At 37.1% G+C, this 14,314-nt stretch overlaps 1 protein-coding gene across 2 annotated transcripts in view; it reads right to left on the minus strand.

The window, feature by feature from the left end:
* Positions 1-14,314, minus strand: part of LOC127810833 (putative callose synthase 8) — a 71,891-nt gene that overhangs the window by 16,800 nt on the left and 40,777 nt on the right. For both annotated transcript variants that reach the window (XM_052350397.1, XM_052350398.1), the window contains exons 33-35: positions 9,678-9,789; positions 8,492-8,611; positions 8,301-8,416 (exon numbers count right to left, since the gene is read on the minus strand). In XM_052350397.1, the coding sequence (XP_052206357.1) occupies positions 8,301-8,416; positions 8,492-8,611; positions 9,678-9,789 (348 nt within the window). The remainder of the gene's footprint in view (positions 1-8,300; positions 8,417-8,491; positions 8,612-9,677; positions 9,790-14,314) is intronic.

Genomic DNA, 14,314 nt, shown 5'->3' on the forward strand with positions numbered 1-14,314 from the left:
TTACACACTTGCCCATGCCCTGCTCCCTTATGCTGAAATCTTGGTGGTATTTCCATGAAAACTTCCTCCTCTAAATCTCCATATAAAAAGGCATTTTTAACATCAAGTTGCTGTAACTTCCACCCATAATTGGCTGCCAATGCTAAGAGAATCCATACAGTAGTCATTTTGGCTACAGGAGCAAATGTTTCAAGATAGTCTATACCATAGGACTGCATATAGCCCTTGGCAACAAGACGTGCCTTATACCTGTCAAGTGTACCATCAACTTTGTATTTCACATTAAAGATCCACTTGCAACCTACTAGTTTTATCCCTTTGGGTCTAGATACCAATTCCCAAGTATGATTCTTTTTAAGAGCTCTCATCTCCTTTAACATGACCTCCTTCCATTTGAGATCTTTTATAGCCTCTTCCACTGATTTAGGAATAACAATTGCATCCAATGAAGTGAGAAAGCTTCTATGGTTTGGAGACAAATGATGGTAGGATAAATAATTGGCCAATGGGCGTTTTGTACAAGTTCTAACCCCTTTCCAGATAGCAATGGGTAGGTCTAAATCTGTAGGTTCAATCTAAGGAAGAGATGGGTTAGAAGTGTTGGGTGAATCCTCATGAAGTGCTACTTCCAAACCAGAATCGGGGGCTGTGGCTTATTAATGGGTTGTCATCTCTTGTACACATAGGGAGAACCCTTGTATCTAATAGGAGATAACAATTTAGTTTCTGCCTATTCCTTGCTAGGAAAAACAAAATGCATCGGAGAAGCATGCATAGGGAAAGTAGAAAGAATAGAATCAGTAGGCTGATTAGATTGACTAGGACTTGATGGTGTTGTTTCAAGGATAGGGATTAGATGCTCAAGTTCTAAATCATTTGTTCAATACTTTGAAACAACACCATCAAGTCTGAGAAATCTCCTGATGTTTAGATGGAGAAGGACCAAAGAATGATTGGGATTCAATAAAGATCACATCTTTTGAGACATAGAACTTGCAAGTGGTAGGGTGATAATGTTTATAGCCCTTTTGAGTAGGAGAATACCCAAGAAAAACACATCTAAGAGCCCTAGGATCTAATTTGTCCCTATTTACTTTGGGTATGTGGACAAAACAGACACACCCAAACACTCTAAGAGGTAAAGGAGTATGAAGATTAAGATCAGGGAAAAAAGATGCTAAATGCTAGAAAGGGCTTTGATTATTAAGCACCCTAGAGGGAACCCTATTGATAACATAGGTGGCTATCAATATAGCTTCACCCTAAAAATGTGTTGGGACATGGTGATTATAAAGAAGGGTTCAGGTGACATTGAGAAGATGTCTCATCTTCCTTTCAGCTACTCCATTCTATTGTGGAGTATCAATGTAAGAGGATTCATGAATAATGCCCTCTTGTTGGAAGTAATGATGCAAGTGATTATTGAAATAATCCTTTGCATTATCAGTCCTAAACTTCCTGATAGGAATGCTAAATTGAGTGTAAATCATTTTGCAAAAGGAGGGTAAAACAGACCCAATGGTAGCCTTATCTTTTAGAAGAAACACTCAACACATATGAGTACAATCATCAATAAAGGATATGAATCATTTTTCCCCAGAACAATTTGATATCTTAAATGGCCCCCAAACATCAAAATGAATCAGATTAAATGGTTTTGAAGAAAATTTATTACTGATTGGATAAGAGACTCGATGATGTTTAGCCATAATACATTCATCACATTGAAAGCTACTAGGATCTAGAGTATTGAACAAAGTGGGAAACATTTGTTTTAACAAAACAAATGGGAGATGACCTAATCTAAAATGATGCAACCAAATAGTAGAGAGATCAGAAGCTGATTGGGAGGAATAAGTCATTCTATGCTGTCTCCTTTTAGAACAATTATTCTTTCCTTCCAAGATATAGAGCCCATTGTGTTCCTTAGCCACATCAATCATCCTCCCCGTGTCTTTGGCCTGAAACTTACACATGTGAGGAGAGAAAATAGTAAAGCAATTCAAGTCTTTAGTCAGTATATGAATAGAAACTAGACTTCTTGTTAAACTTGGAACATGAAGGACTTGATTAAGTGGTAGCCAAGGGTTAAAAAGAACTTTGCCTTTTCCAGAAATAAGAATAGAGGCTCCATTTGCAATGGTAATTTGTTTAGTGGTTTCAAGGGTTTCATAGGTTTCAAAAACATGGAGATGAGCAGTTATATGATCAGTGGCTCCTGAATCAAAGATCCACATGTTATTCCTATCAGATTTAGAAGCTGAAAAAGTCTCATAGGTTAGGGTTTTACCTTGCAGCACTAGCGAGTAGGATGCTCCATCTTGGAATGTCTGAAGAAAGGCCTTTAGCTTGCCTAGCTCCTCTGGATTTAAATGAGTAAGATCACCTAAGTTGGGTCTCCTTTATTAGCTACTTCCTCTGGATCCTTATTGGAGAGATAGCTTTGATGCTTCATGTTTTTGAAGCCTCCCCTGCTCAAGACTGCTTCTTTCACATGCAATTTGAAGCATGTTTCCCTAGTATGTCGTGGCTTCTTGCAATAAGTGCACCATTGCCCCTCATAATTAGAACCACGATTTTGGATTGCTAGTTTTCCAAATTTGACTCCCTCTCATTCTTTGTTGCTAATTATCAATGATGAACCTTCAGAGGTATGCTCTGTCAGCATGGCACATCTTCGGTTTTCCTCACTCCTAATGATAGCAAAAACTTCATTTAAATTGGGAAGTTTGTCCCTACCGAGAACTTGAATCCTTACTTGATCAAACTCAGTATTTAGACCTACTAGAAACTCAATAATCCAGTCTCTTTCGAAGATCTGATTGAGGGTGGCAGCATCCTCACTGCACACCATCTTTATAGCTTGATAGTGATTAAGCTCCAACCATAACCCTTTCATCTTATTGTAGTACTCAGTGATTGTTGATTGACCTTGTTTAGTAGAACTTATCTTAGTTTTTACCTCAAAAATCACCGAAGCATCCTTGACCTTGAAGTATATTTGTTGAACTGTCTCCCATATCTCCCTTGTCGTGCTCAAGAACATAAAATTCTTGCTAATTTCTAGTTGCATAGCACTCCATAGCCAATACATGATGCGGGAGTCTTCCACATCCTAGGCTATGAAGGTTGGATTTGCCTCCTTTGGTGGAAGTCCTGTCAGGTGGTTGCCTTTCCTATGACCTTTGAGAAACGTCTTGATAAGTTGAGCCCATTGAACATAATTCCTACTGTCTAATTGATAGGACTGATGAACACTAGGTAATTCACCAGCTACATTGGATTGATCAACTGGAATTACATCTCCAGATGTTATGGTAGGGGCAGCAACTTCGGAGGTTTTAGACATGATCTCCGGACAAGTTGAAAGATGTAATAAAGGCTTTGATGAAAGGAGAGGAGCTTTAGATAGAACGAAGAAAGGGTTGTGTAATAAATGAACTAGGGTTTTTGGCGTATCAAGTCTAGATCGATGGCTCTGATACCATGTAGAAAAAAGAACACTTTTGCTTTCTTGATTAATCCAATATACACGAGCAAGGTCCTCTTATAGAGGATAGGAACAACCCAAAAGGAAACTATACAAATTTAGAAACACTAGACTCTATAAACATTCCATCTACGAACACTACCAAAAAAACATATATACATTTTTAAGAAAGCTATAGTATTAAGAAATTTCCTAAGTTTAACTTAGGAAACTTCTTAATAACTTCTTAATCTACTAAGGAAGTGGCCTCCTTGATTGATCTGCTACTCCTTGATTAGGTTGTCGTCAACCAGATTGATATGGTAAGCCACTATCATGCACATGCACACATAGATCCCCATATATCATGACCATACCAGCTCATATAATCCCACTATTCACAACAAAAAATATGGGTAACAAAATTTCAATACACATGGCAGTTATAAGTTCATAACATCCAGAGCACCCCATGAACACCCCCCTCCCTCCCCCCCCCAAAAAAAAAAAAATAAAAATAAATTAATAATAATAAAAATAAAATAAGAGAAAACAAATGAAGAAAGAAAATTCCAAATTATAGCAAAGCGGCTTGCATCAAACGTTTTCTTGTTCAATTACTATCTAGTTGCCCTAAGTCACCTTCTCCGTATGGCACCACTTATGAGAACAATGATATGCCTCTTTTTAGCCTTATCCCTAAGAAGTTTCTATATCTATCAAGATAGTTAAAAACTTGGATCAATATCTAACTATTCCTATGAATCGGAAAACATAATGATCCAACAAACAAGAAGGTAAAAAACTCATCACCCCATGAATAAAAATGATTGCAAGATGACCACAGTTTTCTCTATTCCATAACACATACAAGATACAACACTATTAGGGGAAAAAATTATCACTCCATGCCTATTAAATTATAGTTGTAGAAAACCATGTGTAGAAATATAGGAACAATTAGGAAGTTAGGAAAAATAATAGGGACAATTTAATTGATTCACTATACAGTTATTTTTTTTCCTAAGTTAGAAAGTTTTTTCTATATTTAACTGTCTCCATTGGGGCAGTTACCATTTGTAATATATATATATATATATATGTGTGTGTGTGTGTGTGTCCAATCTGAATAATAGATTAAGGAGTTTTACAGTCCAAACTTCTTCATGGTATCAAAGCATTTCTCATTAGAAAATTCCTCCATCGTCCCAATAGCCTCATTTACCACAACAATCTCTACTTCTTCCTCTCAAGTTTCCGTTGTTCCTAGTACTAATGGACATTTGGTTATGATGTTCATAAGCGACAAAGGAAAAAATGACTATTGATCAGTATATTTTGCACTCTTATTTAGTGGTTCAAGCTTAGCATTTAAGTATTCAATGAACATGATTGCTACTCATTTTGGGCTCAATATTGTCAATATAGGTACACATCACATGCAAAGCGAACATGGAACAAAAAGAAACAATTTTGGTGCATGATAGGAGTGGAAATAAAACTTGAAGACATGGTCAGCTATCAACTTGAAATGAGATAGAGAAAGTGAAAGTGGAATAAGAGTGAAAAGTGGAAGGTGAAGAAGAAAGGGGCTAAGGAAGAAATCTAGTGGCCTACAGCGGTATGCATTCTGCTATAGGACCGCTATAAGAGTTAGCTTCTGGAGCTCACGATCTTACAACGGAATGCATACCGCTGTAAGACCGCTTTAGGAATTGCTATCTGGAGCTCACGGGTCTGCAACAACAAGCAAACCGCGGTAAGGTTCTAAACTTCAATTCAAAACGCGATTTCGGCCCATCTCCGTCTAATTCAATGAGAAACGAGAGTTTTCACTGTGCACGACTTTAATAACCTAAAAAGCACTATATAAAGACTTATTCTTGAGGGATTGGAGTTTTTGGATGGAAGAGGAGCCAACGGAAGATTGAAGAGGTGAAGGAAGGCAACTTGAAGATTATACTTTTGGTTGCATTTTTCTTTTCTTTCTCAATCTTTGCTATGGATTCCAACTCTTTTCTTTTTCTTTTGATTGTAAAAATGCATTCCTAAGTGTTTATAGCTAGGGTGAATGATGAAATCTCGACTTCTAATGGTCTGATTTAAAGTTACTCGGTTTGCTATTTTCTTATTCATTATGGTTGATTGTTTGTTATGTTCATGATGCCGTTTTGATGCTTAATCACCATTGAAACGTATTTGTGATTTGTATTGCTTTCGAGAGATTCAATATAGATTAGACATCGTAGCAAACAACGTAGGGTCCTATAATAGGTAGAGATACCGTTATGCCCTGTGAAATCATTTTGTGGCGATCACCGTTATTGAATGCATGTTTATATGTTCGAAGGTTGACTAGAGATAGTCGATCTCATATATATACATAGAACCGAATGACCATCAAGAGAGACTTTTGGTTGTAATTGGATCATCGATTTTCAACCTAAGATAAGGAATAGCAAGATCCGAGTAATGAACAATTGAATCATAGAAGGCCGACGGTGGATTCACAAACCCTAGTGCCTTATCCTTGTGAGTTTTTGAATCAAAGAAATTGTTTTAGTTGCATCTTTTATTAGTAAATTCGTTTTCATTGCAATTGAAGTCATTGTTAATGTGTGTGCTAGGTTAAGGTTAAATCAGTTAGAGTAAACGTCAAAAGTTAGTCCTCGTGGATACGACACTCTATTCATCACTATATTACTTGTCACGATCCGTCTACTTGCGGGATAGAATTAGGCGGACAACTATCTTATTGGTGAAGCCCCTAAACCAAATTCAACAAATTTGAAGTACAAGACATGGAAGGTAGAACAGAAAATAATGTCATGGCTTGTCAATTCCTTGACTAATGAAGTCGGAGAAAATCTCATCCTCCATGAGATGGCACAAGAAATCTGGGATGTCGACAAAGAGGACGTATTTTGACACTAAAGACATAGCAGAGGCATTGTCAAGTAGACTCACCAAATATTTTAGTCATATAACTAGATATTGACAACAACTCAACATGTTTAAAGTGACGTAAATAAACAGACACTTCATAAAAAGAAAAATTGAAGATGGATTTCCTACATACCGAGGATCTACTAGAGATTACCTACTAAAGATTCAGTTTGAAGATGTGAAGATCCAAGCTGGGCTTACGTCATTTTTACAGCCCAGCTTGAGGGGGGCATGTAGAAACCATGTGCATAAATGTAGGAACAGTTAGGCAGTTAGGCAAAATAATAGGGACAATTAATTGATTCATTATACAATTATTTATTTTCCTAAATTAGGCAATTTTTTTTGTGTTTAACTGTCTCCATAGGGGTAGTTGCCATTTGTAATATATATATGTGTCCAATTTGAATAATAGATCAAGGAATTTTACAGTCCAAACTTCTTCAATAGCCATAACCTTTCTCAAAGCTACTGTGCAACTAAAGAAATCCACCTTAAACTATTTATCTTCCATATAGCATAATGACACTCCGTATCATATAATAGACCCTCACTTAAAGGTAATCCTTTTCAAGTGATAATGTCAAATGGTCATAGGTCACTAAACAAATTTTATCCTGCATAGAATAATATGTCAAGGGAAACATCCACATCTCCAAAGATGGGGTCCTAATAGTCAAAGAAAAATATCCCTGCCAGTGCACCAATGCTATCGTGGACAACTGTCCTAAATAACCTAAAACTCTAACATGATCAGCTATCAACTACTGTTACTAAAATACTAGTAACTCAGCCCCTGTTTTTCAATAGTCCAGGTTTTTTATACTAGTTAATCCATTTCAACCTAGTTTCTTTTATATTTCTAGAGGACTTGGACTGGGTGACCTCTTTCTTCTTTAAAGCTACGTGCATGATGTGGATGGAGTGGTGAAAAGTAGTGCGGGGTTCTGCAGTAGCTAGATTCCAAATCCTTTGTTTTCATATCTTACTTGTTACATGTGGATGATACTATCATCTTCTGAGTTATGAGAACATGACATTGTGGCATTTTGTTGTGTGTTTATGTGTTTGAAGCAGTTTCTGGTTCAGGTCTCCTGTTGGCTTCATTTGTCAAGCAAAACATGTTTGGGAGAAGTTTTCAAAGTACTCCATGGATGCAATAACTATAACTAAAATTTCCCCATTCGGGGTTTCTCTTTACTTCATGCCCCCATTTAAGTTTCCTTCCTTTATTGCAAAGAAATTGGGAAAGCGTCAAAAGACTCCAAGATGTGGGTGGAGCATGAATTCAAATGTCATTTTAGTGGACTCTAGATGGTTTATATCCCCTTGCAACAGAGTGGTTTGAGGATAATACACGAATTGGCTATTTTAATCAAGCCCTATGTAGTGCCTAAGTAAAGGTCATCCCCAATGCACAAGGCTCCCCTCTTTTACGATCAGAGCAAGGTCATTTTTGTATCTAGACTTACCTTGCTTGGCAAAGAAGCTGTTTCCACAACCTGTGACCTTCCAGTCACAAAGAAGCAATTTTAGCATTCCTATCAAGGCTCATGTATTTTTAACACTTATGTTTCTTTTCATCTTTCTTACTGAGAATTCTCTTTCAAGCTTCCATAACCATGCAAGTTGCATGATAGTTTTTTTTTTCACGGTCATGATGTTAAATCTTCCAGATCTATTATTTCCTTCAATAAATAGTAACAAGGAAAAACAAGAACACAACAAAACTATAAAATGTGGTTTTTACCATGCATGTTTAAATGTTGAAGTGATGCAGTTAAGTTTTGGAGGAAAACCGGTCCATCAAGCAACAAGTTCAAAAACATTTAAAATGCTTTGCATCTATTGAGTGAATTATGGTTTAAGCATCTAATTCACTGACCTTCCTGTAAATATGTGCTCTCTCAAACCAAGTATAGTAGGAGGACGTGTTCCTTGATGCCGTATAAATTCTTGTAACAAATTTCTCATTTTGAATGCTTCTTCCATATAATTATCCTACACGAACATGTAATAAGGATAGATCAATGAAATGCATGCAGGATTGTCTTTCAAGGGACAAGCTATGCATACCTGGTTCATATCAATTGCTTGTAAAGCTTCACCACGAGTGAAAATAATAGCATGATTTTGATTTTCAGGTTTCCCCTCACCAATATTTGGTGGACCTGGAAGCTTTATGCGATATATCTCCTACAAAAGTTTTAACAGTTTAACCACAACAAGCATGTTACACAATTCCAAACTTCATGGAAAAAAAAAAGAGATGCAAGCCTTTTTTAATTTGGTTAAACCAATATATAAACATAAATGAATAAATTCCATGTAACTATCCATCCTATGAATTGGCATTGCTAGAACGAAAGCATGTATACACCTATTGTAGAAGTTAAACATGTTACCTCTAATAATGCCTTGTTTAGTAATTCATATATCGTTTTATTTGGTCATGTAGCCAATTCTCTGAATTTTTGTTACTAATATGGAAGGCAATGTTCAAATTATTGGTGCACCGTTCCCTATGATGACTATCTTCAGGAAATTTTTTTTTTTCTGTAAGTACTATCTTCAGAATTACAACCAAGGGAAGCGAGGATAACAGACAGCTAGATCAAAATAGTAAACAAAATGCTCAAGAATTGAAGTCCAAACATCGTCACAATCACCTGCTAAGGCCAACCAGTAATAGAAGTGTCCGGAAATATTTTAAGCATTGGATTCTCACTCCACTATGGAAGACTCTGATCACAGGGCTGGTCTTCCTTTTAATTTCTAGGAAGATTCCAAAAGACTTTTCTGGGAGGGTGAACCTGTTGGTGAGTTCCTCAGGGGAAAGAAATGTCTATGATTTGCTAAAGGACCTCTCTTCCTACATTTTTCAATTCTGAATTGTTTCCATGGATTGAATCATCTTAGTTTACATTTCCTTGGATTAAATTGTTTTATTTAGGACCTCTCTTCCTACTGTAATTTGTATGCCATTTACTGCTGATGAAAATGGAAACATGGAAGCCTGGAAAAGAAATGCATCTTACTAGCAACCTCCTGTAGTTTCATATCAATAACCAATTCAAGAATCAACATTACAATTACGTGGTAATTTTCAACATGGCCACTGACGTGGATAAACAAAAAGACAAGGATTTATTATCAAGAAACAACCAGGCAACCTAAATAGAAGAATTGAATAACAGTCCACAGAAGTATATATTAATGCATTAAAATTGAATGCTGCCCAAGATATTGCATCATCTTCTACCTGGTCAAGGCTGTTGACAGCTTTAGCTAATATAGATGAGTAGACTTTTTTAGGTTTATCTGTCCGAATCTCTTCTTTCTCCTCCACGTATGCAACACGTAGTGATGGGTACCTTCAAACACATATTAGATAACAAAAGATAAGAAAGCTTTTAAAATTCATTCTTTTTCACTTAATAGCTGAACAAAACTAACCTGAGGTTGGAAAAGATGTGCTTGGGTACCATAAATGTTGTACCCTAAAGCTTAGAAAAATAGGGTGGAGACTTGAATAAAATGAGGATTGTTTTTCCTGCTATTCCTCAATCTCAAGTAGGGTATTTATACATGAGTAAATCTAATCTCTTCCTAAAATACAGGAATACATGATAAACGAAATCAAAACAACTTTGAACTTGATATTTTTTATAGGATTATCTGTGTGATCTCTTTCTTTCTTGGTGCTTTATCTTCTCATCTCTTATCTCTTTTTTAACTTTAAAACTTTATCCTCAACAACCTGATCACAAACCAAGCTTCATCCTTTATCTCTTATCCCCTTTTAACTTTGCAATATCCTAACAACCCTACCTCTTAATTTTCGACTATCTCATCTTCTCAATTTTTCCAACACTCCCCCTCAAGTTGGTGAAAAGATATAAATCATTCTCAGCTTGACAAATAAGAACATAAAATGCTGGTCTGGATAGGGCTTTGGTAAGAATTTCAGCTTCTTGATATTTTGTAGAGACATAGGATAGGTTAAACACCCTTGAGTTCCATCTCATGTTTGATGAAATGTCTGTCAATACACACATGCTTCATCTATTTTTGGATAGGGCTTGTTTCAAACTTCATCCTGTAATGCATGGTCCTAAACTGGCTTGTTTCAAACTTCATGGAAAATTGTTTCAAGAGGGAAGGTATGTAAACTAAAGAAGTCATTGTATGGTCTTAAGCAGTCCCCGAGGGCATAGTTCAAGAGGTTTAGTGATATTCTAAACCGGCTTGGGTACAAGCAAGGGCAAGCTGATCATACACTATTTACAAAGTTTGAAGCTGATGGAAGGAGAATAATCCTAATTGTATATGTAGATGATATCATCATCACAGGGGATAATAGTCAAGAGGTTGAAAATCTTAAGAAGCAACTAAAGGATGCATTTGAGGTAAAAGATTTGGGGGAATTGAGATATTTCCTTGGATTGGAAGTGGCTAGAAGCAAAGAAGGTATTTTCATATCCCAAAGGAAATACATATTAGATTTGCTAAAAGAAACAAGTATACTTGAGTGCAAACCTACAAGTACTCCCTTAGAGCCTAATTGGAAGAATAAAGAAGACAACAAAGGAGAATATCAAGTGGACAAGCGAATATACCAACACCTAGTGGGAAAACTAATCTACTTATCTCACACTCGTCCAACATTGCATATGTTGTAAGTATTGTCAGTTAGTTCATGCACTCACCCACCAAAAGACACCTTGAGGCATCACACCATATCCTTAGGTATCTGAGAGGAACACCCAGAAAAGGACTAATGTTTAGAAAGAGCCAAGACAAGAGCATTAGTGGATGTGTAGATATAGATTGGGCTGGATCCATTGAGGATAACATATCTACATCAGGGTATTGCACTAAGCTATTGGGGGGGGGGGGGGGGGACTTGGTTACATGGAGAAGCAAGAAACAGTAGGTAGTGGCTCGTAGAAATGCAGAAGCTAAATATAGAGCCATTGCTCAAGGTATATGTGAGGTTATTTGGGTGGGAAGATTGATAAAGGATCTAAGTATACCTGTATCCTTTCCTAAATTGCTCTACAGTGACATCAAATCGGCTATAAATATTGTAAACAACCGTTGCAACAGGACCGGATGAAACATGTCAAAATTGACCAACATTTTGTCAAACAAGAGATTGAAAGGGGAGACATAAACCTTACTTATGTTCCTACTAAATTTCAAGAGACAACATTTTAACTAAGGCAATGCACAAACAAGGGTTCAAATCACTTAGAGGCAAGGTGGGAACAGTGTTCTAAAAAGCGCTAGGCGCTAGTCGGGCGCCAGGCTGGGGCCTAGCGCCTAGGGCGCCTAGGCGGGGCCTAGGCAGAGCCTAGAAAACTGCTATTTTTTTTTTTTTAAAAATTTTGTAATGTAATTTGATGTTATTTTCAATTAAATCAAAGTTGAAAAGCATTAATAATGCAACATAAACCAATAATAAAAACATCAATATACTATAAGCAAGCAGCAGATTTTTTGCAAATATTATAGAATATATATAATTAATAATAAAAATTAAATATTAATCTAATAATTATATATAAATAGAAAAGAAAATGAAATAAAATAAAAAATAAAAAACATAAAAAAGAAACTAGAAACGCAGCAAACGCACAACCCACAGAGAGAGAGAGAGAGAGAGAGAGAGAGAGAGAGAGGTTACGAGTCGACGGAGATAGAGCTCGACGGCGAGGACGGGGGTGGGGGCGGGGGTGACGACGCTGAGGCAACGAGGACAAGGAGGACGCGACAGATAAGAGGCGGTGACGATGAAGCTTGGCGGCGAGGATGGAGCTGGACGCAGCAACGACGGTGAGCTACTGGCGGGCAGATGGAGCTTGGCGGCGTTGAGGTGAGAAGAGAGTGAAGAGGGGGAGACGCTAACAGGTTCGATTTATGATTTAGCAAAAAAATCCCTAAAAAGCCCTAGGCGCGCTGGCCGACTAGGCGCCGCCTGGGCGCCCAAGCCGGACGTTTACTCGGGTTGGCTCCTAGGAGGCCCGACTAGGGCAATTTCGGGGCGGCCAGCGGCCGCCTAGCGGTTAGGTGGCGCCTAGCCTGATTTTTAGAACACTGGGTGGGAATGATGGATATCTATTCACCAGCTTAAGGGGGAGTGTTGAAGAAGATAAAGATAAGGAAGACTATGTTGATGGATGAGTAGATAAGGATAAAGGTTGTGAAAAGATCACAACAATTGAAATTAAAAGATAAAGGGAAGAAAGGATGAAGCAGATCTCAACAATCAGATAAGGATATTCAAGTTCAAACTCATCCAAATATGTAAAATAGTAAATTTAATATGTTCTTGTGAATTAGGAGAGTTTTTTAGGATATTTTTTTGTATATAAATCACACTCTAGATCAATGAAAGATTCACAAATGAACATTCATAGTTCTCATATTCTTTTTTTAGTTAGAAAACTTGATATTTCTTGTTGACTCACTTTACAAACGGTTTAAGCTTATAGAACAAGTGTTAACTTCACAATGAATCAAGTTCCAAGAGGTCACAGATTCAAGTCTTATTATATGTGTTTGTGTCAAGAAAGACGTGAATAAGGCTATCAATATTATTCTCATTGAAAGAATACACCATGATATATGCATAAGTTCCTGCTACATTAGGAAGTTTCTAAATAACACAATAGGGAAGTTTCCAAATCTATTTTGGAAACTGTACAATTTAGGATACAACAAATATTTAGAAAGATACAACAATAATATACTCTTATTCTAGGAAAGAAATGTCAATGATTCAGGCTAATTGCTAATCCCAATCCTGCCCGAGATGTTGATTGCTAATCTAACCTTACAATCAGCTCCTTAATCATTGACACTCCCCTTTAAGATTGTGAGTGTATATCATCCATCCCAATCTTGCATATAAACATGTGGAACACAGTTGCAGGTAATCCATTTGTTAGCACATCAGCCAATTGATCACTAGAGGAGAGATATGGAGTACAAATTAGGCCACTATCTAATTTCTCCTTAATGAAATGTCTATCCACTTCAACATGTTTTGTTCTGCCATGTTGAACTAGATTGTGAGCAATGCTTATTGTTGACTTGTTATCACAGTAAAGCTTCATAGGGACTGTCCACTTGACCTTTAGATCATCCAATAATATTTTCAGCCATAGTAACTCACACATCCCCAAGGCCATAGATCTAAACTCAACTTTTGCACTTGACCGAACCACTACACTCTGACTTTTGCTTCTCCATATTACAAGATTGCCTCCTAGAAAGGTGCAATAGCTCAATGTGGACCTCCTATCCACTACGGATCTTGCATAATCAATATCCGTGTAAGCCTCAAGAACCATAGTTTCCCCTCTCTTAAACAAAATACCTTTCCTGGGTGTCCCCTTCAAGTAGTGTAGTATCCTATACACACTGCCTTCAAGTGAGCCATTCTAGGATTATGCCTGAATTGATTAACCACTCCTACTGCATAGGCAATGTTTGGCTGAGTATGAGCTAGGTAAATTAGCTTTCCAACTAGCCTTTGATAAGATCCCTTGTCAACCATACTATCCTTTGGAACTTCCCTTAACTTGTGATTTGGTTTAATGGGGGTATCCACTACACCCAAGTATTCCCATCTTAGTTAGAAGGTCTATGATATACTTATGCTGGGAAATAAAAATTTCTTCTTTTGAATGTGCCACTTCTATGCCCAAAAAATACTCCAAACATCCCAAGTCTTTAATCTCAAACTCATTGATTAAACACTCCCTTAGCTTATGCATGCCTATCTCATCATTACCAATGACCACAATCTCATTGACATATACTATAAGAACTGCCACTCCCCTTGTGGTCGAGTGTTGGATAAATAAGGTATGGTCCCCTTGGCTTTGCCTA

Source organism: Diospyros lotus, chromosome 10, assembly GCF_014633365.1.
Source record: "Diospyros lotus cultivar Yz01 chromosome 10, ASM1463336v1, whole genome shotgun sequence".
NCBI classification, from domain to species: domain Eukaryota; kingdom Viridiplantae; phylum Streptophyta; class Magnoliopsida; order Ericales; family Ebenaceae; genus Diospyros; species Diospyros lotus.